The sequence below is a fragment of the Prunus avium genome, chromosome 6 (assembly GCF_965620075.1).
Source record: "Prunus avium chromosome 6, drPruAviu1.hap1.1, whole genome shotgun sequence".
NCBI classification, from domain to species: Eukaryota; Viridiplantae; Streptophyta; class Magnoliopsida; order Rosales; family Rosaceae; genus Prunus; species Prunus avium.
In genome coordinates this window covers 5,523,344-5,549,414 of record NC_142289.1, presented here as the reverse complement: position 1 = coordinate 5,549,414, position 26,071 = coordinate 5,523,344, and the positions used below count along the sequence as shown (strand labels likewise).

Sequence of the window (26,071 nt, the reverse complement as noted above, 5' to 3'; positions counted from 1 at the left end):
GTTTTTGTTTGTAATGCAGTGTTTGAGTGAAATAAAAATAATATGTTTTTAACACTCAGAAATAAACTAACTAACCACACCACGTAAATAAATACATAAACTAACTTAACAAAACAAAAAAAAAGAAACAAAGAAGTTCCAAATTGATTTTTTTTAAAAATTTATTATTATTTACAACTAACTGACCACACAAAGAAAAATAAATAAATAAATAAAAAGAAGTTCCAAATTGCAATTTACAAGGATAAAAAAAATAAAAACTCAAATTTCAATTTTTTTTAATTTTTGTTTTGTTTTGTTTTGTTTTTTTTATAAAACACACAAATATACAAGCAACTCATGGATGACCAATTAAGGGCCTCAGAAAACACAGCCAGGGGATCCGGGAAGGTTGGAGGGGTCACAAAGGTCCCACTTAAAACCCAAACTTCTTAGACACCGAAGGTGTCGCCTAAAGAACTCCTAGACACTGTATTGACGGAGACGCTTACTGGAGTTACCACGAGTCAGCTAATATAAAAAATCTTTTTAATTTTTTTTTAATAAAAGAAATAGAAAATTAAAATTACTAAAATAATAACAAAACAACTAAATAGAAAAGATTGGAATACTCCCCCTTGAAGCGATTAGGTCGAGCATGGATGCATTTGGAGGTCGCGACTTCTCCCACTGCTCCACACTCCCCATTCTTATGATTGAGGTTGCCATCTCTCTCCATTTTTATTAAGCTATCATAAATTGCTAAAACGAACACAAAAAACTTGAAACAGAATTAAAAGATTACGAAATATAAAAAAAAAACTAAAAATGAAAAGGAAAAATCAACACACGTCCAATTCCATGCTTCAAAGCAACAAGCACCAATGGGTTGTGTAAGCTGGGACTTAAACCCAGTTCTCTTGCTTGTTGGGCAATTGTCCTTTTCTGTTGGACTACAAACACAACTTGTCCATTAATGTCATTAACTTTAAAACTTGAAATTGTCCAATTAAGAAAAAAAAAAAAAAAGTAGGAAAGCCAAATAGAATCAAACAATGTTACCAATCCCCGGCAACGGCGCCAAAAACTTGTTGCGTAGATACAGCTCCACCAAAATGGATTAAGCTGCATCCTCAACTTGTGATACTCGCAAGTGCACGAGCCGTTTGGTAGTATAGCATATGTAAGTGCGAGGTCGATCCCACGAGGATTGGTGATTGAATGATTCAATTCATTTTCCCTACACAAAACAGACATGAAAAAGAAGGGAAATAAATAAAACAAGAAAGAAAGAAATAACTAACTCAAGCAGATAAGTTCCCAAGTTCAATTAGATTAACGGATTGATTCTAGCTAATGTATGATTAAGCCATGGTGTGTGGTCATAACCTTGTGTTCCTAATTCCCTAATTTGATCATTTGTTGTCTAACCTAAAATTAAGCATTAGGAACCCATTAAGCATAGAAGAACAATTTAAACAACCAAGCATGTATCTAATCCCTATTGTCGAATGTACATACATACTCTTCCTATTCATAGTTCAATTCGAATTAAAGTATGGTGTCTACTCTTAATTCAAACCAAGATAGCTAACATGCAAGCCTAAATGGTGATCAATCATTCAAACTAGCATATTAACTTATAAGCATAATGAATAAGAACAAAAATCATAATTGAAACTTGGAAACTAATCAAACTTGAAACTAAAGAAAAGAATTTACATAACAATGAAAATTAAAGTAGAACTTGGAAAGACTTAAAGGAAAATTTCAGCACAAAGATCTCATTATAACAATTGAAAACTAGAAAGAGAAACTAAGAGAATTTGAGGGAGAGAAGGGAAGGGAGCTCTAGAGAAGTGTTTGAGAGCTCCCCCCCTTGGGGTGTTATTACAAGCTTAGAGAACTTCCCTATTTATAGGCCTAGGGGAAGTGAAAATCAGAATTCAATAAGACTAATGCATGCAACACTTGAATTATAAAATCTGAAATGGTTGATGCACTTGTATTAGAAAATCTGAAATGGGTGATGCACTTGTATTAGAAAATCTTGAATTGGTTGATGCACTTCACCACTAAATCCCACCAGCAGCCCTAGCTCATCTTCATGTCACCATGACCAAGCTTCCAACCAGAAATGATAGCTCATACCTAGCTCACCATGACCAAGCATCCAACCAGCACATGCTGAGGTCAGCATGACCAGCAACTTCAAGGGCTTACAACTTGGGCTTCTCTTAATCAAATTAGGACTTTAAGCACTCTAAATTGAAGTTCAGAATGTCTTCTTTCCAGCCATATGTTATTTGGGCCAATCCAAGGTCGGAGGAAGAAGATAAGGCCGAAACAAATTGCTAACTCATTTTCCGCGCTGATAAGATCCATCCTGAGCATGGTTCTGTGTTTGCTAGGTAACGGACTCCAAATTTATCCAATGGGGCTTAATTTTGGATATGTTATAGTACACACCAATTGGAACAACTTTCATGAAGAATGTGGCCTCATCCGAGCTATGTAGGTTGCTGAAACAAAGCTTGCAATATGACCTACGGAACTGGACTGGCAGGGGGCTGTAGCCATAATGAATTTGTCTTTAAGCTCTTCATCAATTCATCCAAATTAGGCCTTAACATGCTTGAATTGCATGAATTATGTTCTCCAAAGCCATCATTGTTACCTAAAGCTCAATTAACTGAAAGATAAACACAAAAAGGATTAAAAGCACAAGTTTAACTCAAAAACATAACCAAATCATAAGCTAGAAGGGTAAGAAATAATATACAATTATGAACCGATCAACGGCTCCCTAGCTCCAACTATGGCGCTAAAGCCCAAGCCATTCTCCTTTACCAAAGCAAATTGGGGCCCAGCCCCAACGACACCTTCCAGGGCCCAGCTCACAGCCCCCATGCCTTACCGAACACCAAGGCCCTCACCGCTTCCTTGCCTAAGCCTAGGGCCCCCCTTGGCTCCCTTGTCGAAAATGAGCACGGGCCCAGCCCCCTCAAACCTTCTCCTTATCTTCAAGAGCTCCAAAGTATGCTAGGAGCCAAGCCCAAACCTAGCATCCAAGGGGCTCAGCTCCAAATCCATGTCAAAATCCCCAAAGGCTTCACTACTTCACCATGCCGAAGAATGGGCCACAAGGCCTCAAAATTCGCCAACAAATTCCCTTGCCGATCGGCAAGGGATGTACCGAAGCTCCTAGCTGACCTAGCTCTAAAAATGTGACCTAGCTCACCCACTTGCTGACCTAGCTCCAAAATGTGACCTAGCTCACCCACTAGCTGACCTAGCTCTTAAAATGTGACCTAGCTCACCCACTTGCTGACCAAGCTCCAAAATGTGACCTAGCTCACCCACTTGCTGACCAAGCTCCAAAATGTGACCTAGCTCACCCACTTGCTGACCTAGCTCTAAAAATGTGACCTAGCTCACCCACTTGCTGACCTAGCTCTAAAAATGTGACCTAGCTCACCCACTTGCTGACCTAGCTCCAAAATGTGACCTAGCTCACCCACTTGCTGACCTAGCTCACCCACTAGCTGACCTAGTGACCTAGCTCTAAAATGTGACCTAGCTCTAAAAATGTGACCTAGCTCACCCACTTGCTGACCTAGCTCCAAAATGCGACCTAGCTCACCCACTTGATGACCTAGCTCCTTTTTGTTGACCTAGCTCCAAGCTCCAAAGGATGACCTAGCTCCCAAAAAAAAAAAAAAAAAAAAAAAAAAAAGGGCCTTGCCGAACGGCAAGGACCATGCAGAAGCTGGGGGGACTACCCATTGGCTGACCTAGCCCCAAAAAAAAAAAAAAAAAAAAAAAAAAGACTTGAAGACTTGCAAACCACTTAGGTTTTTGTTGCAACTTCTCTCCCTCCAAAGTCCTTCTTACCCGGGGACTTGGGGGACTGGGGATAGTGCACTATACGACTTGGAGGACGTACTACGGTGTTGCTCGGCCAGTGCACTTAAGATTACAAATCCCCAAGCAAAAAGTACCTTCTTACTCGCGAACTTGGGGGACTACTGTTGATACCGTAACTAACCGAGCAACTAACTAAGCAAGATTAGCCACGTGCCATGCTTAGAGAGGTCATCACATTCGCCAAAGAAGCCTTGCCACATGTCACCACTAGGGGCAATGTCAAGAGTCCCACATTGGAAGACTACAAGAAGTGGAGACTCCCTCTCACCTATAAAAGAGGACTGCTCTCCTCTTAGAGGGGATCTGATCCTATCGGATCCGATGCTATCCTATCCTAGGCCGAGCTCTCTCTTCAGGACTCTCCTGCTAGACTGGCCTTCGGCATCTCCGGTCCCGGGGACTTGACCCCCAGGCCTCAAACTCCTAGCTTTGTACCTTAGGCCCTAGGCCTTCTTCCATTAATCTTTGGGTCTAATCCCCTTGTACAAATGTAAACAATATCATAATGAGAACATCTTCTCCGTGGACGTAGCCCATTCATTAAGGGTGAACCACGTATATCTTGTCTTTTGTATATTTATCGCTTGCCCAAATCTTCACACACATACTGAAGGTCCTAGCCACTTTCCCTGCTGAAGACCCGAGTCTTTTATCTAAGTTGACCCTCTACCATTTTGAGCATCAACAGTATTAGTACAACTCAGGACAACGGCAGCTTGTACTCTGGAGAGGATTAGGCGCATCATGGAGTCACGAGAAGTGGCTGGTTTTTTTTGTGAGTAAATGATATTTTCTGTATAGTGTAAGTACAACTCAGGACAACGGCAGCTTGGACTCTGGAGAGGATTAGGCGCATTATGGAGTCATGAGAAGTGGCCCTTACTCTGTTAATTGTAATACATCCACTGATCAGTGGTTTGATGGGTCAACTTTTATGTCCTCCAGTTTTTCCCGTGCTTTCCTCATACTGCTGTACAACTTCATATTCAGTGACAATGCTTAGAAGCCATTGGAGACGACTTTTGACTACCTAGTTTGCATCAAATCAAATGCTTAATAAACTTAGAATAGAGCTCTGATAATTTTTATTATAGCCGCTCTGATAATTTTTGCTATAGCCGCTCTGATAATTTTTGTTATAGCCATTAAAGTCTTTCTTTTTAATTGCAATTTGCATGGCAAGGCCCTGGATGAGTTAACTTGAACAAAAACCTTTAGCTGTAAAGAATTCCATGTAGTTTTGGGTTGGGTTATAGGTGGCATGCAATGAAAGAGTTTGGTTTCTTAAATAGTTTAGATTAGCTATCTGTGTATAGCTTCAACATTCAACTCACTTAATTTTTCTAAAAATTCTAGAAAATTATGTTAAAATCTTTTATCTTCTAATAAAATCGAGATCCTTTAGCTTCTAGTTTTACATTGATGGTTGTAGCAAAACAACACAAAGTGTGATAACGGTATAGCAATATGCTTTACTGGTATCTTTGAAAAAAATTCATGTGCTAAAAGCTCATTAAGCGAGACAATTTTCAGGGCAAATTAGTCATTTGAATTTAAAAAAAAATAAATAAATAAAGCCAATTCCCACAATAATAAAATTCTTCTTTTTGGTTTGAACTTCAAGTGCGTAATTTGGAAGCTATTTGGCAGGTTTTTAAAACTATTAGGTGTATAAGATTATGATGACTTGGCAAAGTTTATTATGACTTGGGTTTGTTTGTTTATATATATCCTATTTATTTATTTTGGGTAAATTTCATTCTAATTCGTGGAATAGGAAAGAAAGCAAAGCCATGGCCTTGTCATGACTTGCTGATTTGGGCCTCAATGTGGAACCTGCCTTAGATTAGATGTGACTTTGGCAAAATACATACATTTGAAATTGAAAGGATAAAAACTAAAATTGTTATCATTAAAGTCAAAATACATTTCAACAGTACTAGTGCTGCTTGCTACAAGTAGAAGAAGAGTCCTCCTCCTCCACCTCCTCAGTCGGCGGCACGTAGTAGTCATGATGAGTGGCGATTTCTTCCCTCGTCGCATTCAAATGGTTTGTGATGAGATCAAGCCATTTCTTTATCGCATTCAATTCGCGTACCCTGAATTCAAACCATTCCTTTGAAAAATTACAATCAGTGTTGCCCACGCCCAGCCTCTCCACCTTTGACTCCACTTGCTTAAGATAGTTTGGCCTCTCCACCTTTGACTCCACTTGCTTAAGATAGTTTTTCACTCTTTGTTGGTACTCCACATAGAACTTCTCTTTCTCCATCAACTTCTCATGAATAGTCTTAGCCATAGCAACCTCAGCAGCATCAGCTCTTCCGTCCATTACGAACTGAATTATGAAGATAGGTAGGTGCACCTATGACAACAAGTTGGAACTAGAAGGGATGCAAAATCTATAAATTGAATTCTCGACTGATGGATGATGTTCATACAAACTAGAATACGAGTATTTATAATTAAGAAAATCTAATCCTACTAGGAGTAGGATTCCTACTAAGAGTATTTATAATTAAGAAAACCTAATCATTCTAGGAGCAGGAGTATTTATAATTAAGAAAACCTAATCCTTCTAGGAGTAGGAGTATTTATAATTAAGAAAACCTAATCCTACTAGGAGTAGGATTCCTACTAAGATTATTTATAAGGCTTTTTATCACAAATGGTCCTTCACGTTTACGAAATTATCACGAATGGTCCTTGAGGTTTTTTTGTGACACTAATAGTCCTTAACGTTTGGGCTTTTTATCACAAATGGTCCCTGCCGTTACAAATTCTGTTAAGTGTGATGTGGAAAATAAGTGGAGCCCACATGTCCAATCACATTGTGACATGTGGATAAAAATATTTTTTTTATTTTTTTAATGAAAATTCTTTTTTTTTTTTTTCTGCAACTTTTCATCCCCTTCCTTACTCCGTCTCTCTCCACCTCTGCCCTCGCTCTCCACCCTCTGCTATGATGAAACAACAAGAGGGTCACAAACCAAAAACAGTAGGGTTCTATAATTGGATGAGAAATGCATTAAGAGCGGCCCTTCAAATTCATAAACCCTAACCCTAATGCTATGATGTGGGCCGTCTGTACCGCCATGGAAACCATGCCAAAAAAAAAGAACACAATAAACAGAGGTGCAGAGTATATTAATGTGTATGAATCATAGTCCAACCACTAAACATAAAGCCACATATTCTGCCAAAATACCAAATCCTCACGACTAAAATCTTAAAAATAAAAATAAAAATAAAAATTACTACATCAAAAGCCATCAATTCATGTTTCCATGGAATGAAAGAACCAGATGACCCACAAAACCGACAATCCTCATACTGAAAATGAGTCAACATTTCATAGAAAAAAATCCCGACTTAATTAAACGAAAGAACCCAGAAACAGCAGCGTCAGAGACACTAAGGGTCAAATGACAGATCTAAGACCTGTTAGGGTGGAGAGCGAGGGCAGAGGGGGAGAGAGACGGAGCAAGGAAGGGGATGAAAAGTTGCAGAAAAAAAAAAAAAAGGAATTTTCATTAAAAAATTATTTAATTATTTTTTTATCTACATGTCACAATGTGATTGGACATGTGGGCTCCATTTATCTTCCACGTCACACTTAACAGAATTTATAACGGCGGGGACCATTTGTGATAAAAAGCCCAAACGTTAAGGACTATTAGTGTCACAAAAAAACCTCAAGGACCATTCGTGATAATTTCGTAAACGTGAAGGACCATTTGTGATAAAAAGCCTATTTATAATTAATAAAACTTAATCCTACTAGGAGTGGGATTCCTACTAAGACTAGTAGTTAGAAATCCTAGTCCTATTTGGGCTAAAAATTAAATTAAAATGGACAAAACTGACTGTTTTTGCAGGGTGAGGTGAGCCCCAGGTAATTAAGAGATGATGGGGATACGTTAATTTTTTTGGTTTTTTAAGTTTTATATTATTATATTATTTTACATATTTGATTTTGAATAATTTCAAGCATTTTTAATATTTAATAATTAAAATTACCAAAATAGACATGCCATGTCAGCTGAATTAACGATTTGCATATAGCAAGTGTATTGTTCACATATGAAAGCATTCTTTACGTTTAATGCATGTATTTTTTTACAAATTTTTTAATAATACAAGTAAAAATACTCCACTTTAACACGTATCTTTCATTATATTCTTATTTTATTTTATCAAATAATACGTATATATATATATATATTTATTTATTTATTTATTTTTTCTTTTTCTGTTTACGTATTTTACTAACTATATCCCTTACAGTATGGAAAAGTAATTTCACCCATAGATTTATCCTGTGACGTGGGCATGCCATTTAGATCATTTGGTTGATCAAATGGAAAAGATGAATTGAACCTTAAGCTATGGCCGGGTTGGAGTTTGGATGGAGGGTGGGCGACTAGATCTCACAGCACAGGGTAAGTGTTGGGTTAAGACAGCCAGGCTAGAGATCAGAATTAAAAAGGCGATGACTAGGTTTACGTGGGAAGATCAGTTTGGTAGTTGTGGGCGGCTGCTGGTGTGGTTGGGGTGTAAAGTAGGGTAGTGGTGCGATGGAGCCGAAGAAGATGATGTAGAACCATGGGGATGGTTAATTTTTTTTGTTTTTAAAATTTTAAAATATTATATTATTTTACATATTTGATTTTCAATAATTTCAAGCATTTTTAATATTTAATAGTTAAAATTACCAAAATACACATGCCATGTAAGCAGATTTTTATCTAAAAACTAACAGAATAAGGCAACCTTGGTCACATAATGGAAGTTCAGGGGGGAGATTGAGTCATTTAAAACTTCAGGGGGAAAACTGAGACGACTTGGAAACTACATAGCGTATTTCTACATTTCTATCATGTATTTGATGGAAAGTCAAATATTTCCTTCCGAAAAACTTACTATTTATCATCTATTGAAGTTTTTCTTTTTTCTTCTTTTATGAATGAAGCGCGAATGATGCGTAATGGCATATGTTTAAATTAATATGTCGTAGCGTAATGTCACCTATTAATATATCCTTCACTAACCTCTTCTACTTTTTAGCTGATTAAAAGAACTTTGGAATTTTGCAGGCACAAAGGCATGTTCTGGTGGTGGCACGATATGAATGTCTTGATTGTCTGGCAGATGTACATAAAGAACACCTTCAGTTGTTAAGGACAATGCATGCTGTTGGTTTGAACTGGGCTGAGAAGTTCTTGCATGATGATTCATCATTGGTCTTTCGGCTTGGATATCACTCGTTATGCACTATACTTTGCTTAGGTTGAAGTCTTCCACCATCTAATATTGTAGTAACCATGAAAACTAGGACATATTTAAAAGAATGATGTGGCTTTAATATCGTGCAAAAAGGCCTCCACGAGATTCGTGGTTGGCTTGATTTGTTCAGTTTAAAGTCTTTCTTTTTAATTGCAATTTGCATGGCAAAGCCCTGGATGAGTTAACTTGAACAAAAACCTTTTTTTTTTTTGTCTGAACCATGAGGTGGTCCTGGATGGGCCCCAATTATGGGTGGCACCTTTAAGCCTTAACCACAACCCAGACTAATCTCCACTCACACCGGGTCGGCTCATAAGGGGTAAAGTGTTGGCCAAAGTGGTGACTCCGTACGAGAGCAGGGATCGAACCCCTGACCTCTCTTAAGAACAAAAACCTTTAGCTGTAAAGAATTCCATGTAGTTTTGGGTTGGGTTATAGGTGGCATGCAATGAAAGAGTTTGGTTTCTTAAATAGTTTAGATTATAGCTATCTGTGTATAGCTTCAACATTCAACTCACTTAATTTTTCTATGCAGAGCTTCTTCTTTTCATAAAATAATAGCATGGATAGAGTTGATCTGGACATGTGAATTGAACAAATCATACAATTGGGAGAATGAGGATGAACCTTGGATGTTTATACGCATATATCATTGATTTAAGAAGCAACTTTTAAACCTCAATCTTTTTATTATGTCAAGGACACGTTACAAATTCTATCAAATTTTCTTCTAATTCCGTCTAAAATTCAGGGACGAAAATGTTTAAACCACAAGAACCAAAGTAGAAAATCTGACAGAATACATAGAACAAAAGTAACTTTTTGCCATTTATTCTATGCCATGTGAATAACTCATTACTATTCTTTCTTTTATTTATTTATCCTTACAAAAGAAAACCATTATTTCCTCCTACTTAACTACCCCATCACTAGCTAGCACATTATTTTGAATTTTTATTTATTTATTTATTTATTTTGTCATATTGGGAGGAAAGACAACCCATCCTAATCGCACCCACCCTGGAGTTTCGATCCTGGGTGCCATGGGGAAGCCACCGCCATTGTGATGGGAACCCATTGACAATTTCTATTTATTTTTTATTTCGTTGCCACTTGCTAAAATTATGTTTTTGGAATGAGGCAGAACATAATCTTGGATTCAAGTTCACATATATAAAAACTGAACGTAGTACCAAAGAAATATACTTAAATTTAAATATACAACTTATAAACCTTGTCAGCAGCCTAAATGTTATGTGGAGTTAGAAAGTCACTGAACAAAACTGAACATAGTGCCTGTGAAGGGGAAAGAAAGATACGTAACTAATGCATGTAGAACACAGGGAAGAAAAAGAGAAAAAGCAGACTTAGAACAAGCAATCCAACATCAAATCCCACAAGGACATGGAAATAATAAATCCCTGCCAAAACAAAATAGCAATAACTATTACTTCGACACTTATGCCTAAAAACAACACATCTCCCCTCAGCTTATGCTACCATATAACCTGAATCCAAATGGCTCTACGAATTGTTTGAAGACATTTTTTTGGTGGGGGTGGGAAAGAACACGAGTCAAAATGTAGAACACAATACATTTGGATATTAAAAGAAATACGGGTTAATTACACTTTAGTACCATATAATTACACCCTTAAGACATGTTAGTATCTACCTTCTCAATTTTTACAATAACATACCCTGGACTTTTAAATTTGTTACAATAACATACTAGATAGATTTGGGAGATTTAAAAATTAGAAAAGGGACAAGAATGTTGGCTGTTGCCAACCCAACAATAAGCAATTTCAAATCCTTTTGAGTGGTTGCAGAGACTTATACATGAAATGAACCATAATCACTAGAGAAAATGGCAATCATGTAGAGGAGATGGGCACAAAAATCATAATCAGTTAAGGATGAGATCATGAGACAATTTTCATTGTTCTCTCTTGAGTGTGTGTAAATAATGAGAAATATTTTCCTACTCCTGTCCATCCTGATTTTTTATTGTTCTGGATCTTTGCCTTTAATGACTACTATACGCTTACCAAAACTTTTTGATAATTAAATTGATTGAAAAAGATTAACGTAGTGGAATAGGATTAGGAAGCTTCAATATGGTTGAACTCTTCAAATGAAACAAAAATGAATGAAAATGAGATATTTGTTGGATCTTGAAATAAAGAAAAAGAAGGCCAGGGTGAGCCCCAGGTAATTAAGACATGAATCCATTTCAGCTAATCTATTGGCCACCATATTGCATTCAAGATATACATGATGAACATAACAATCCCAACTTATGTCTATATAGTATTGGCTTCCCCACAACATAGCAGCAAGAGGATGTTAAAACACAACTGCACTACAACAACCAATATATAGGCCAAGAAATTTTGAGACCAGGATAGATGCCCCATAACTCAGCTTCTAAGACTTGTTTGACACCAAAATTAACAGCAAATCTTGTAATCCAACTACCCAGTCAGAGCTATCTCTTTGTACACCCCAGTAGCAATGCGCACATCCTCTCCTTTTCTGCACCCATTTGTGTTGATTTTAAATCACTCCTTCATTTGGGTATTTGCCAAGAAAGAATGCAGTTAGGGAGGGAACCGGTGGATTTTCTAGAGTTCTCAGTATATACGTTTAATCTGCAGTAGCCATAAGAATAACGTATCTAGGGTTGGTAGGATTAATGTCCCTATTAATCCTTTGAAACTTAGTTGTTAAAATAATACAGGTAAATTCACATATTATTTAATAACAATACTATTAACATTAAAATACTTTATAATGATCAAAATTTTCACCATAAATTTTTTTAAAAAAAATTGTGAAATAATACACGTGTATATTTTATTGGTACTTTTTATGTTCCCTATTTTCACTAATTATGCTATGGAAGTACTTTCACCAATAGATTTATGGGAGTTTCACTAAAACACCCAAAATAGGGGCTGAAATTATAAAAAAACCCAACACCCAAAACACTTTATAAACACACCCAAAACTCATCATTACACACACTCAAAACCCATTTATAAACACACCCAAAAAATATACAATTGTTGATTTTGGGTGTGTTTCTATGTTTAAATAGTGTGTGGGTTTTTTTATAAATACATGTCTAGGATTGGGTTTATTTATAATAATCTATAGATTTATTATATCAAAATTTCTCTTTTGTTTTTGTTTTTCTAAATGTCACTGAGAGACGGTGCTAAAAATTTGGACCGTAGAAACTCCCAAAAATCCACATGGTGGATTGGGCTTGTAAGAAAACAATCCGAATGGGCTGAGCAGTCGAAGCCGAAGCACACCTCCCTCCTACCTAGGCGGTCTTGGATTTCCACCTATGACCACCATCATAGCAAAGTGGAAGAAAGAAATCACTGGCACTCGGGTTCCTTACCATTATCAATTGGTACGTCAAGTTTGGAACATGAATTGAAGCTTGGCTGATTTTGTAAAAGCAACTGAGTATTTTTCATTCAACCTTAGACATGAAGATGGTGAGGAAATCTCCAACCAAAAAATAGCAGGGTTGCTTTGTTACAGATTTAGGGGAATACCTAATCATGATACGCTAGCTATAACACTAGCTCTGGTAGCTTTAAAACTGACTCGCAACTCACACAAGGCAAGATCTCAAGAAAACATCCCCAATTCTAATCCTAATGATTGGTTGTTTTGACATGAAATGAAAATGGAACTTTTGGTCGGTCACACAAGGAAAGATCTCAAGAAAACATCCCCAATTCTAATCCTAATGATTGGTTGTTTTGACATGAAATGAAGATGGAACTTTTGGTCGGTCAGTAGATTGGGTCTCATCAGAACTTGTTAATGATAGTCTTATTCATTCTCATATAGTAAAATGTACAAAGATTAAGGATTAGGCCTTTTTCATATCCAAAGCTCAACATCCTCTCTAACAGGCTTTTGATTTTGTTAAGTCACATCCGTTTAACTTCACAATAATTATCAAAAAGTGTCTGGTCAATGTGGTCAAATCCGTTAATTTTACCACTAAATACACACTTTGCACCTTTTATTTGTCCTTTAAAAACATATAAACCTTCAAAAAATTGAATTTACTTCAAAATATTAAAACTTCATTAGAAGTAAAACAAAACATTATTAGAAAAAAGAAAAAAAAAAGCATGAACGGGAGGCGAGGGGATGCTCAGCGAGTCGAGAAATGGGAGCGGGTTGTTGGCAGGGGTTTTTTCTTCTTCCTCTTCTCGCTCCGAGTCTTTGTCTCTCTGGCTTTCCTAATTACCAGTTTTATTGTTCTTTTCATTATGCACAGATCAGAGATTACATTCATGTTATATACTTAGCGGACGGTCATGTCGTTGCTCTTCAGAAGCTTTTTACTGCAGAGAATATCGGTGATTGTTCTTATTTCTACCCTTTTAATTCTACTTTTGTGAGATTTAGGGTGGGGTGGATTGGATCTGGGATGGTGGTTGTGGATTGGGGAATCAGGGCCTTGAGGTGTGGTGGGGAAAGTGGCTGGGAGGTGGAGGTTGACAGGGTGGTGGGTTGTTGTTTGTTGGAGAGAAATGATTAGTGCAACGGATTCTGAATTCGAATTTCTAATTTGAAATGATTCTCAGGAGGAGGTTGCAAAAGAGTTTGGTATACCAGTGCAATTTCAGCGCTTCTGTATTTGGGCTAAGAGACAAAACCACACAATCAACCCAATCGACCGTTGACACTTCAGGAAGAACCACAATCAGTATGTACTTCACCCTTATTACTTTTTAAAATATTTTAAAATTTACAGGCATAAACCTGGCTGGGGCCCTGCTCCTAGCCTTTCGGCTTTATCTCTGCATTTTTACTATTTGCCCACCTGGTTTTGATGGACAATGTTTCCTCTGACACTGCAATGTTCGAGTATATCATTGGATGATTGATGATTATAACCGCCAATTTCTTTGAGAAGTTTTAAAAAGTGCTTAATGAATGAATTTTATGGAATTCGGATAGTCATTCTGCTTTCAATATTGTTTGAGGGGACAAGGGGGGTTCTTCTGCTTTCAAAATTAGTTATTCTGGATTTTAATAATTAGTTGTGATTTCTCAATTATGAGAAAGAAAACGCGGTGCTGATTTCCAGCTGTATGCATATGGTTTCTTGGTTTTTTGTTTTTCCTTTTCTCCACTTATATAAGTAGTGTGTGCAATATTTGATTGATATCAGTGTGAATATGTTGCTGTAATTGTGTGTGCGTTGGTAAAGATTGCACTTATGTTTCTAACATTTGGGGGTATAATTTATGATCATAGCTTGACATGGCGTTGTTCTACTTTTGAGGCGTTGTTTATTGTGATTCTTCTCCATCTCTATTTTGTCATGCCTAGAGGTCCTGACACAACATTTAACTTTGAAACTGCAGGTAATCTTTCCAGCTCTTGATATACACGTGAAGAGTGTAGCACAAATATACTCCCTCGAACATTATCAAGCTGCTAAATTCTGATGCAAAAATTTATGAAAGTTTCCCGAGGGAGTTAGCATTTTGTACAGGAGCCCTACAAACATCAGTCAGGCAGCACAACACAATGCACATGGCTAAGGAGGAGGAACAGGTTCTGTTTCTTTTTCAGACGTTTGAATCTTGATTTTATTTTATTATTAATATTTTTTTTTGTTCATACCCCCAATTGGTTGACGTGCCTCTTGTAATTTTATAATATGAAAGCAAAAATGGAATAGAATTTCTAAAAAAGTTGGGATTAGTATACTATTTTCTAGTGTTAAAAATGATTTTTGCAATATTTTCCTTTATAATCTGATGCGGAAGCTCATGACGTAATAATCCCCTGGTGATGCCCTATGGCAAGTATAAGAATCATTAATCATCATCACTTCTGGTACTTTACTTATTATGCGAATTTGGCACTGCAATTTTTCTCCAATAGGATCCATGACAAGTAAGAACATCTGATCAAAAACACCATTGGTATGAGCACAAAGTTTCCCCACAGTTCTACCACTAATATACAGTTAGTTAGTTGAACTCTTCCTGGCAATGTTTCTTTATTAGGAGCTACAAAAAAGGACAATAACCGTCTGGTCAACAACGCATTTGGTAGTAAGCACATATTTACCCCCAAAAAGTTCCCTCACAAACATGTTAGCATCAGGTTATTTCTACGTCAGTAGCATGCATCCACAATTGACTCTTCTCTCTCTCTAATCGACGAGAAGGAAACCTTGATCCCATCCATTGGTGGGAGGGGAAAGGGGAAACTACGAGTAAAACATATACCACGTGCACCGTTTGGGCCCAATTATGAGAACCACAATATTTTTACTTACGGACTAGGAAGAGTTGAACTCGGCACTTATGCTTCTTAAGGAACTTTCCGTTGCCAACTAAGGCACCACTCGGGAGATCTCTCCACAATATTTTTACTTACGGACTAGGAAGAGTTGAACTCGGCACTTATGCTTCTTAAGGAACTTTCCGTTGCCAACTAAGGCACCACTCGGGAGATCTCTCTTCATGTTCCAGAATTTTTATTTTCATATGCTAAAGTACTACAGTAAAATTGGGAACCCAATTTCAAAAAAATAAAATAAAATTGGCAGGTCTTTCCCTTGCTCATTGAGAAGTTCTCAGTTGAAGAGCAGGCATCTCTGGTCTGGCAGTTTCCATGCAGCATTCCTGTGAATATGAGGGCCGAGTTTCTTCCATGGCTTTCATAGTCTGTTTCACCCGACGAACATCTGGATTTGCGAAAATGCTTAAGCAAGATAGTTCCAGAGGAAAAAGCTTCTTCAACAAGTAGTGTTTCAGATTTAGTCAAAGAATTGAGTTCTTTCTATTATTGCTTTGAAAACCGCACATAACTTACAGCTCTTTGTTATTAAAGGTCATTTTCACCTGGATGGAAGGTAGAAGAAGTACTGACATGTTTGAAAGTTCTCTAGATTCCCCAGTTCCAATGTTGTGTGGATTCTGGTGCTAGCACATTAAGTCAACGTATGGAGAAGGTAAATTGTGCATGCGAGTGCAGGACTGGGGAAAGGAAATATTTAGACTCTAGTGCCGATGTTTCTGATACCAGTGTGGGGCATCCAATAAATGAAATACTGCTTTGGCATGATGCCATTGAAAGGTAATTAAATGAGATAGCCGAGGAGGCTAGGAAGATACAACTGTCTGGAGACTTTACTAATCTATCAGCTTTCAATGAGAGGTTGCAATTTAGGTTTATTGCTGAAGTTTGCATCTTTCGCAGGTATTTCGACGTATCTGTCATGTATTTGATGGAAAGTTAAATCTTTCCTTTCGGAAAACTTACCATTTATCTTCTACTGAAGTTTTTCCTTTTCTTCTTTTATGAATGATGTGCGACCAGTAAAAAGTTCCTACCATGGGTGCGGTAAACTTGTAGCGGCATATGTTTAAGTTAACATGGTAAAATTCAATTTTGGCGTTTATAGTTCCAGTTTCCCTGTTTTCCACACATGGAATTGTTTGTATCATTTGATGCGCCATATTAGAGTCTGCTCCTGATGAATCCTTGCATGTGCTTGTTATTTTTTTTCAGAGCTGATTTTTCAGTTGATCATTACAAATTTATTAAACTATAATCATCTGCGGCAGAGATTTTATATTGCATATCTATTTTCTCTCCTTTTTCATTTGAATGTCACTTATTTGCTGATTTCAGTATTGCCGAGGACAAAGCCATAATTCCCACAGTCGATGGAAAATTTTCCTTTTTCCAAGAGCACGCTGAAGATGAAAGTCAATTCAATGAATTCAGGTGTTTGATTGAAACAATTCAAAGTGCAAGAGCCATCTCTAGTTCAGCCGATTTTGATGTGAAGTTTTGTTCGCATGCTGACCAAATAATGGAAACTATCCAGAGGCACTTTAGCAATGAAGAAGTTCAGGTAAAATTTGTTTATTAGTTTCAACAAATTAGTAATTACAACCAAATATGAAGACGTCTACTCATCCTAATCCAAATAGGAAACTATTAAAACTGAACAAACCTTAAAATACCAGAATATGAGGCCCAATGACATAATAAAACCCGAATAAGAGGCGCTTATGCTTCATAATGCGAGTCACTCATACACACTGGACCATAAACAGAAGGAAAATTTATTTAAAGATATCTCACATGTTCTTTCCAAACTTTCTCACCTTCATGAAAGCTTGCAAAAGGCTGACATGGATGAGGATTCAGCTGGAAGTAGCATTAGCATTTCTGATACTTATGGTATCAACTATACTATAAAGTATAATGAGCTAGCTACAAAACTTCAAGAGATGTGCAAATCTATAAAAGTTACACTAAATCAGCACATTTTCAGGGAAGAACTTGAGCTGTGGCCATTATTTGGCAGACACTTCACTGTCGAGGAGCAAGACAAAATTGTTGGCCGCATTTTGCAGACCACGGGTGCTGAGGTGCTCCAATCAATGTTACTATGGGTGACTTGTGCACTGACACAGGATGAACAGAACAACATGATGGATGGATGCATGGAAGCAAGCAACTAAAAATACAATGCTCAGTGAGCGGCTCAATGAATGCTAGAAAGGAACTTCAGGCTAGGATAGAGAGAGACATTTTTTCCAGTTTGTTAAAGAGTCATCACTTTAGTTTTTTTTTCTTTTTTTCTTTTTTCCTTTCTGGGGTCGAAGTCATCACTTTAGTTTAGCTGTGAAAAAAATCTAATGATTGCCCATATTGGTATAGGCATTCTGTGTGAATTAAATGCAGGGGAAGTTGAGGAGAAACGAAAGCTAGCTCAAGTTGAAAGTGAAGAAGAATGTAAACATCCTGCTGTTCCTTCATTTTTGGAATATGTACCCAATCGCCTGGTATAGGCTGCGGAAACTTTCGCTTGGATTTTAGTCTAGATGGCATTATTCAATTATCTGAAGCCATATTTGATTGGTGCTACATTCAGGAAATAAAGTTTGCGCCTTGTATCAGGTGCGAACACCTTGACAATGGGAGCACATTTCGATTAAGTCAGGTAAACATTGCTAAATTGCATGCTTGCAAGCGGACACGATTAACGTTTTGATGCTTTTATAAGTACATTGCTAGTTAACTGTCTGACCCTTTCCATTTACATATTGAAGATGGAGACGTCATTTGCTTTCAGAAATCTACTCCACTTGAAAGTGAAGAAGAATTTAAATATCCTGATGATGTTCCTTCATTTTTGGAATATGTACGCAACCGCCAAACTTTCACTTGGTTTTTAGTTTTGATGGCATTATTCAGTTATATTGCATCATAACAGTTAGTGTGTGGCTTTTGCAGCTACTTTTTAGTTTATTTGTAGTTTTTTCTTATAGCAATATTTTGTTGAAAGATAATTCTAACTATATCGAGAGCAAAATCAAAGCAAATGGGAGAAAACGACAACCATGCACACTTGGGCCTTTTCCTCATTCGATCTGGAGGCCAAAATACATACATTTCAAATTGAAAGGGTAAAAACTAAAATTGTTATCATTAAAGTCAAAATACATTGTTACCATGAGCATGTAGTAAATTGAACATCGCCAGAATAATGCAAGACCGATAGCGATGGGAGTATTATCAGCGTCCTGTATACCGTTGTTTAATTTCAATTTCAATGTCGTCTACAATTATCTTAATTTGATGTGCTATTCATATCCAATGACACAATGACACTAGAGATAACTCTTTCATCTGTTATTGTGTTATTGGCCGGGCCCGTTGCAAATTTTTTTTTTCTTTTTTCTCATAGCCTTGGTTTCAATGATCCTAGGTCAATAACGTTATGCCATACCGTAGCATTTGAAAATAGTGCTATAACCCTATAACTAAATATATGAGCTTGATAGTGTAGTCTGTATGTTTTCTCTTTTAACCTTAAAAAAAAAAAAAAAAAAGAAGAAGAACCTATATGAGCTTGATTACATTATATACATCTTAGCTAATTTAATTTTAAATTTGTTTTATTAGATGAGTGAAGAGGTGGACCACGTTCGAAGACGATGCCCACACTGCGCTCAATGACAAGGCCATCCCACGTACAACTAGTGTTTGTCAGTTTACTTAATTAACAAAAAAAATATTTAATTTAAATGTAATAAGATTATGCCCTAATGACGCATTTGATGTAATTATTTTATAATCAAATAAATTGACGGATATGGAACCTGCCTTAGATTAGATGTGACTTTGGCAAAATACATACATTTGAAATTGAAAGGATAAAAACTAAAATTGTTATCATTAAAGTCAAAATACATTTCAACAGTACTAGTGCTGCTTGCTACAAGTAGAAGAAGAGTCCTCCTTCTCCACCTCCTCAATCGGCGGCACGTAGTAGTCATGATGAGTGGCGATTTCTTCCCTCGTCGCATTCAAATGGTTTGTGATGAGATCAAGCCATTTCTTTATCGCATTCAATTCGCGTACCCTGAATTCAAGCCATTCCTTTGAAAAATTACGATCAGTGTTGCCCACGCCCAGCCTCTCCACCTTTGACTCCACTTGCTTAAGATAGTTTGGCCTCTCCACCTTTGACTCCACTTTCTTAAGATAGTTTTTCACTCTTTGTTGGTACTCCACATAGAACTTCTCTTTCTCCATCAACTTCTCATGAATAGTCTTAGCCATAGCAACCTCAGCAGCATCAGCTCTTCCGTCCATTACGAACTGAATTATGAAGATAGGTAGGTGCACCTATGACAACAAGTTGGAACTAGAAGGGATGCAAAATCTATAAATTGAATTCTCGAATGATGGATGATGTTCATACAAACTGGAATACGAGTATTTATAATTAAGAAAATCTAATCCTACTAGGAGTAGGATTCCTACTAAGAGTATTTATAATTAAGAAAACCTAATCCTTCTAGGAGTAGGAGTATTTATAATTAAGAAAACCTAATCCGGATTCCTACTAAGACTGGTAGTTTGAAACTATTTAAGCAACTACGATTAACTAGCAGATGCGATATTCCATATGTGAGAAATATAAGAGGCAGGCAGATTACCTGCCGAATGCCATCGTGAAAATTATTCAAATAATATCTTGAAAGAGCACTCATCCCATCCTATCAAGGCAATCAGTGCAGTTAGATCTGACAATCCCTTTCTGCTTCCTTTCGCATCTATGAGTAAGTATCTGCTACGCTGGAATAGTAATGATTAAAAACAGTATTACAGAGAGCCAGGATACCTGGATAATGGATATGGGCATAGTTAATTCAATCTAATATTACGCTTTCATTACCCTTCCTTTTCAAATTGCTCCGGGATTTGCTCATATAGAAGCTTTAGGTTTTCAAAGTTTGAGTTCCCATATACATGATGAAAGTCAAATGAAACACAAAAACTATTAAGTCAAAAACAAAATCTCCAACACAAAAACTATATGCACACATCCCCAAAAATATGTATATATATATATATATATATGAAATTATATTATGCCTGTATTGGTTTATCATAATAATTAGAAAATTATGATTTGTAGTTAAGGAGGATAGGTAAGGAGGAAAGCATTAGGGCCCGTCTGGTAACGTTTTCGGAGAGTGTTTTATGAGAATATTTTTAGAGAATAAAAACAAAAAAATAAGAGCAAATGAAACCAAAAAATAATCAAATCTGCCCGCTGATTTTATACTTTTAAAGAGTATAGCCGTCTGGCTGCACTGTTAAAATTTCAATGTATGGAGTATAGCCGCGCGGCTATACTTGTAAAACTTCTATTTATGGGGTATAGCCGCCGGCTTTACGGTTAATATTTCTATAGTCGCTCGGCTATACACTTAAAATTTCTATTTAACGAGTATAGCCGCTCGGCGATACTCTTAAAATATTCTATACCATAGCATAGAAACTAGAGAGGAAGAGAAAGACATGAGAGTTTGTTCTCTCAAACTTGAGAAATAGTAATTCTTTTTTTTTTCTTATTCACTAAGTGAATAATAATTAAAACATAACAACTAATTAAAGGAATTGAAAAAAGACTAAGATATTACTTAATTACACAAATGAAATTAAAGAAGTTGGCCAAAAAACAAAAGTAAATAAACTAATTTTATACTTTTAAAGAGTTATCTATTTTATCACATTGCAAACATAAAACATCTAAATATCACATTGCATTCTGTGCTAGTAGCAATAGGAAGATATTTGATTGGAATTACGGAATGCATACCTATACAAAGTCCTCGAAGTGGTAATTGTTGGATTTATTTGTTAATTAGGTTAATTAGGTTCGGTACAAATAACTTTTTTATAGTGCCAATAACTGCTCCTGGAGAAAATTGGAGAAACACTTAACTATACTAGGGATAATACTATTGCGCTATCTCGAGCCAATCACACATTGTCATGTGTTTTAACTTTCCGACATGTCAATGCGTGATAGACTTAGGATACTGTTACAATGGCATCCCTGTTACATGTAAGTTCTTCTCAACAAATTAGGCAGTTTTGCAACTTTGAATACAAGCATGCTTTGAACCTTTTGCTACTAAAGAAGCCAAGAACCAAAACAGAAAGAGAGCAGACCAAACCAATATGTGAGATTCACAGACAACTTTTCATTCCCACAAAATCAAATTTCCTTCACCCAACTTGAACCATTTATTTTTTCTATCCAAATAGATGGAGCTTAAGAATTACAAGCCTAAATCTAAATACACTGCCTACACTTAATCACTCTGGTACAAGTTTCAATATTACATCCCCGCTCAACTATGCCATCTACATAGACACCAAAAATACTTGAACAATTCACTTTTTAAACACACTGGCAAGCTCACCCTTCTCTTGCATGGAGGTTAGAATATCACAACCCCCAAGCAGTTCTCCATTCACAAATATCTGTGGAAATGTAGGCCAGTTGCTATACTTCTTCAGAGTCTCCCTCAATCCAGAATTATACTCTTCATCAAGCACATCTACACTCTCATAATCCACCCCTTGGTTTTCAAGAATGCCAACAACCCTCTGCGAGAAACCACACAATGGGGCACTTCTCGAACCCTTGATAAAGGCCACGACCTTGTTCTCCTTCACCAACCGATCAATGAGTTCCTCCAATGGCACTGTTAGCTGCACATGGGGACCGGGTGTTAGCCGGAGATCAGGCTTCTTCCTCGGTGGCTGTCGGACCCAGGTGGCATTGCCTGATTCATTACCTGGAGGGACCTTCCCAGTAGCTTTTATGTGTTCTTCCATCCATGATTTCCAAGCTTGCGTTAGGGCAGCCCTATCTGGTTCATCTACTACCCCAACCTACAGAACAATATAATCACACTATTAGCAGAGTAATATCATAGAGTTCATTATTCATATACTAATTTCAACTTTGTAGTAATTGACACTGTTTTCACCAGAGTATGCCCACCCAGACAAATAAATAATAATCTGGATTATGGCTTAATCTCATTATACTTAAATTCTAAAGGAGCATAATTTATTTCATCAATATAGGCATTGCTAGGCTGCTAGAACCTCCTTTTCATTAATTTCTTTTGGTATGCTGTTGGGGTTAATTGAATTGAACTGTTCAGTTCACTATAAATTCAATTCAACCCTTGAATCAAAAAAATTTTAAATATATTTTTTTGAGTTGAAACAAAAATCAAACATGTAACGAAGAAGAAGAAAAATCCACAAAACAAACACAGATTTTGGGCACCAAGAATGAACCTTTAGTAACAAATGAGTAGGACCAGAAGAAAGTTCATACCTTGACGGAGTAGCATAGCTCCGGCAACGATTTCCGGTGAGTGAGAACACTTGCCGCTATGTTCCTCGATAAGCCAACGAACTGAAGCTCACCGTTCTGGTCGAAAACGGCGTAGACTCCGGTATCCGCCGGCAATTTTCCAGCGATTTCATCAGCCTCCGCGGGCACGGGGACCAGCTCGGTCTCGGAGAGGCTCTTAACAGCCGAAGTGACAACCAAAGCGCGAGGCTTGGCTGTGGTGTAGGGTTTGAGAGAAATGGAGGGAAAGGTGAGGGCTCTGGCTGGTAAATAGAATGAGAGGCTAGGGGTATTTTGGGAAGAGTGAGAAGAGAATATTCGGAGAGAGGGCGTGTGAATTGGAGAGAGCTGGATGATTGTGGCCATTTTCAGATTGAGTGAGAGCGGAGGGGGTCGGGAAGATGCTTCTGGTTAGAGCTATCAGATATATTGAAAACGGATGTTATTTCTGACCCGACCCGCAAGTTTGCCCCCTAGATAGTAGGTTGGGTTTTAATATCCGATCCAATGAAATTGGGCTATTGACCAAAAGGAATAGATTTGAGCGTTGGGCCATGAGCAGGGTCACATTTGTGGAAGTAAAGGATGAGATTAATTCCAATTTTTAAAAGAAGCTTTCATAGAAAATGTTCCCTTGTAGCTTGTTGGTTTTGTGATACAATTAAAGGTCAGTATGTTTTGAGTTCGACTGATATCCGAATCAGCGAAATTTTGTCCCCAATAAAAATGATCCCTAACAAAAAGTTGTCACTTTATTTATTGGGTTCGACTAGCATTCGAGAAAAAAAAATTCATGTGAATTCTAATTCTTAGGAACAATTTTAGTTATGATCAATTCGAAATAAATGGCAAAATAATGTTGCAGCAAAATTGTCTTGCAAAAGCATAAAGAAGGATATAATATACTCCTACTCCTCCTAGGTAGGTTGGGGGTCTATGCAAATGATTGACTTTTCATGTTGATGCTATATAAAAAATGATAATTATTGAATAAATGCACAATCATATGAAAGGTTTGGAGTAAAATTGCAGTTAACTTCAAATTCTAAAATGCTACGCAAACGCAATGATGGATGATTTTCAAGGATTATTGTCGCACATGAACATGATGTAATGTTAGGTTGGATCAATTTTCCAAGCAAACAGCATCATAACATCCACAACTTGTCCTCTTCCCAAAATTCAAGTAGACTTCTTCATCAGTCAAAAAAAGATAAAAAGAAAAAAAAATTCATGTTCTTTTCATTGTTCAAAACCACAAACCCAATTGAATATCTTCTGGTATCTGTTTTTCTTTTTTCTTTTTTTGTTCTGTCAGGATCTTCAGGTTGGTCAATCAATTTCAGAATCACCCAATTCAATATCTATTTATTTGATTTAAAATTGCTTCATCTAGGGGTTACCATGTCCATATCAACTGCATAAAAACATCTTCACAACCAGAAAACCATTTATGCAAACCTCAACCTGTAAACTTTATTGACTGCACATAAGTAGTAGAACACATATCTTTGGTATGTCATAGAAACTGTCGAAATATCAAGAATATACACAAGAGCTCTTCTCCTCAATCCGATCCCTTCATACACTCATTCTAGATGGGGTGAATTCTTTTGTGTGGGTTGACTTGATCGGTTGAGCAGGGGCACTTGTATTTATATGCATCTTCCTAAGAGTCTTGCCCATCAAGAAACTCTTAAGAAGTCCTTATTGCATTAGGTTTATAACTTCTAATCCACAATTAAAATAGGAATCCTTCTAGCTCTTATATTAGCCTTAAAACACTAATTTTAATAGAGCTGCAGGTTTAGTTGTATTTGAACTCCTAATTGATATCAAGTCTTAGAATCCTTTGATGATTATAAGACCACACTTTAATGGGTTAGACATCTACACGTCTAACACAACCATCTGGGGTCTATAAGTTGAAGTGGCTTTGATTGAAAAGCAATGATGATGTACAAGAGCAGATATGTGGTTGCTGACATACTGCTGCAACAATCTATAAATCAGTACAATACTGCATACCTCAGCAGCATGCTCTCATCATTTCTATTAAAAACTCTTAACAACCTGAAAATGAAATATTTAAAAGAAACAACGAAAAGGCATTTTTTGGTTTGGCTGTTGAATATTTAGCAGCAGCAGAGTATAGAGACGTGCAGTCTTTTATACAATTCAAGCTACGTAGTTTTCAGTCTTGTAGGAATTGACCCAACTTGAGTCTGCATATTAGGGTCAACTACAAGGACGGAATCATGAATTTTTATAGGAGTGGGCTAATATTTTTTTTTCGATGAGAGATCGATTATAAGTCCTATATTTTTTATATTAAATAATATATAAATAAACACCCTATCCTGTCTTTGATGATTGAATTCTGAATCAATATTCACATAAATGAAATTAACCTATCAATCAAATAAAGCACTCAATGAACTGAACTAGAAGAACTATTGAATCCGACCTAAGACTTCCAAAATCGAACCCCCACCAATAAAATTAACTAAATGAAATTTCCCGGGAGTGAGTTTCTACTCATTAACCACACTAATATTAGATTAAGTTCAAAATGATGGACTTCTATATTCTTCAATCTAAAAATGAATTGTATCTCTGGGTTTTCTTTTGCCAAGAGAAAAGTTTTTAAGTTATGAGTTTTGACGGGTTTGAAGTTTGAGAACCCCGCGTCCAACAACGCTATTATTATTTAGATGTAATTAGCAATGTGTCAAAAATGATATTAAAAAAGACAAAGAAGAGAACAGAAATCAAGATTATATATTATTAAATATCTCATGATGTTTTTGATTGGTTTATTATAATAGACAGCATGGACTGGGCTAATACTGCACCAGTTTCAAGGACACAGCGGGCAGGGGTGGGTTAATATTTGTGGGGGCTGGGAATGGCTTAAAAAATTTGCACCACGTTTTAGTATTTTACAAATCTTGCAATGGGCTGGAGGCTCCAGTCCAGCTTGTACATAGTTCAACTGTGAAGTATTTGAACTAATACTTGCCTTTAACAGATACCAATTGTTCACAAGGGTCAGGGTTTTACTTGCATATTATATCTATCTATTTTGAAATGATGTCCTAGAAAGAAGTCAAGTCATAAGAG

General features: G+C 36.8%; 3 protein-coding genes and 1 long non-coding RNA gene across 23 annotated transcripts; 1 reads left to right on the top strand and 3 right to left on the bottom strand.

Annotated features, from left to right (window-relative positions):
• Positions 1-5,759: 5,759 nt before the first annotated feature.
• LOC148293535 (uncharacterized) lies at positions 5,760-6,489 on the bottom strand. Its single transcript, XR_015836231.1, has 2 exons — positions 6,107-6,489; positions 5,760-6,067 (listed from the first exon to the last, which is right to left on the bottom strand). It is a non-coding gene; the product is annotated as an uncharacterized LOC148293535 (long non-coding RNA).
• Positions 6,490-12,403: 5,914 nt separating this feature from the next.
• On the top strand, positions 12,404-19,384 carry LOC110768414 (zinc finger protein BRUTUS-like). 18 transcript variants are annotated; one of them, XR_015836583.1, is made up of 8 exons: positions 13,286-13,589; positions 13,818-13,939; positions 14,604-15,998; positions 16,087-16,332; positions 16,576-16,634; positions 16,891-17,116; positions 17,543-18,214; positions 18,324-18,541. XR_015836583.1 is itself a non-coding variant. In XM_088254995.1 (7 exons), the coding sequence occupies exons 5-7, from the start codon at positions 16,199-16,201 to the stop codon at positions 19,231-19,233; spliced, it is 414 nt and encodes a 137-aa protein (XP_088111121.1). In that variant the 5' UTR covers positions 13,279-13,419; positions 13,508-13,589; positions 13,818-13,939; positions 14,604-15,998; positions 16,087-16,198; the 3' UTR covers positions 19,234-19,384. The 18 variants fall into 18 exon arrangements, 5 of the variants coding, with proteins under 5 accessions (XP_088111121.1, XP_088111124.1, XP_088111123.1 ...); XR_015836580.1 differs by having other exon boundaries at positions 13,287-13,589; positions 16,087-16,455; XR_015836573.1 differs by lacking the exon at positions 16,576-16,634 and adding an exon at positions 19,180-19,384 and having other exon boundaries at positions 13,291-13,589; positions 17,543-17,576; positions 18,348-18,415.
• Positions 19,374-20,556, bottom strand: LOC148293534 (uncharacterized). 3 transcript variants are annotated; one of them, XM_088254992.1, is made up of 3 exons: positions 20,459-20,556; positions 20,220-20,358; positions 19,374-19,905 (listed from the first exon to the last, which is right to left on the bottom strand). In XM_088254992.1, the coding sequence occupies exons 2-3, from the start codon at positions 20,271-20,273 to the stop codon at positions 19,480-19,482; spliced, it is 480 nt and encodes a 159-aa protein (XP_088111118.1). In that variant the 5' UTR covers positions 20,274-20,358; positions 20,459-20,556; the 3' UTR covers positions 19,374-19,479. The 3 variants fall into 3 exon arrangements, with proteins under 3 accessions (XP_088111118.1, XP_088111119.1, XP_088111117.1); XM_088254993.1 differs by having other exon boundaries at positions 20,220-20,350; XM_088254991.1 differs by having other exon boundaries at positions 20,220-20,556.
• Positions 20,557-21,745: 1,189 nt separating this feature from the next.
• On the bottom strand, positions 21,746-23,366 carry CXIP2 (CAX-interacting protein 2). Its single transcript, XM_021972165.2, has 2 exons — positions 22,931-23,366; positions 21,746-22,473 (listed from the first exon to the last, which is right to left on the bottom strand). The coding sequence occupies exons 1-2, from the start codon at positions 23,312-23,314 to the stop codon at positions 21,970-21,972; spliced, it is 888 nt and encodes a 295-aa protein (XP_021827857.1). The 5' UTR covers positions 23,315-23,366; the 3' UTR covers positions 21,746-21,969.
• Between the last annotated feature and the right edge of the window lie 2,705 nt (positions 23,367-26,071).

Excerpts from the sequence above, each read along its gene's own strand:
- LOC110768414 (XM_088254995.1), top strand. The coding sequence starts at position 16,199 with ATGGAGAAGGTAAATTGTGCATGCGAGTGCAGGACTGGGGAAAGGAAA. Across the intron at positions 16,333-16,890 it reads TGGCATGATGCCATTGAAAG|TATTGCCGAGGACAAAGCCA; the intron begins GTAATTAAATGA and ends TGCTGATTTCAG. Across the intron at positions 17,117-19,179 it reads TTAGCAATGAAGAAGTTCAG|ATGAGTGAAGAGGTGGACCA; the intron begins GTAAAATTTGTT and ends TTGTTTTATTAG.
- LOC148293534 (XM_088254991.1), bottom strand. The coding sequence starts at position 20,273 with ATGAGTGCTCTTTCAAGATATTATTTGAATAATTTTCACGATGGCATT. Across the intron at positions 19,906-20,219 it reads TTCACGATGGCATTCGGCAG|GTGCACCTACCTATCTTCAT; the intron begins GTAATCTGCCTG and ends TTGTTGTCATAG.
- CXIP2 (XM_021972165.2), bottom strand. The coding sequence starts at position 23,314 with ATGGCCACAATCATCCAGCTCTCTCCAATTCACACGCCCTCTCTCCGA. Across the intron at positions 22,474-22,930 it reads AGCTATGCTACTCCGTCAAG|GTTGGGGTAGTAGATGAACC; the intron begins GTATGAACTTTC and ends ATTGTTCTGTAG.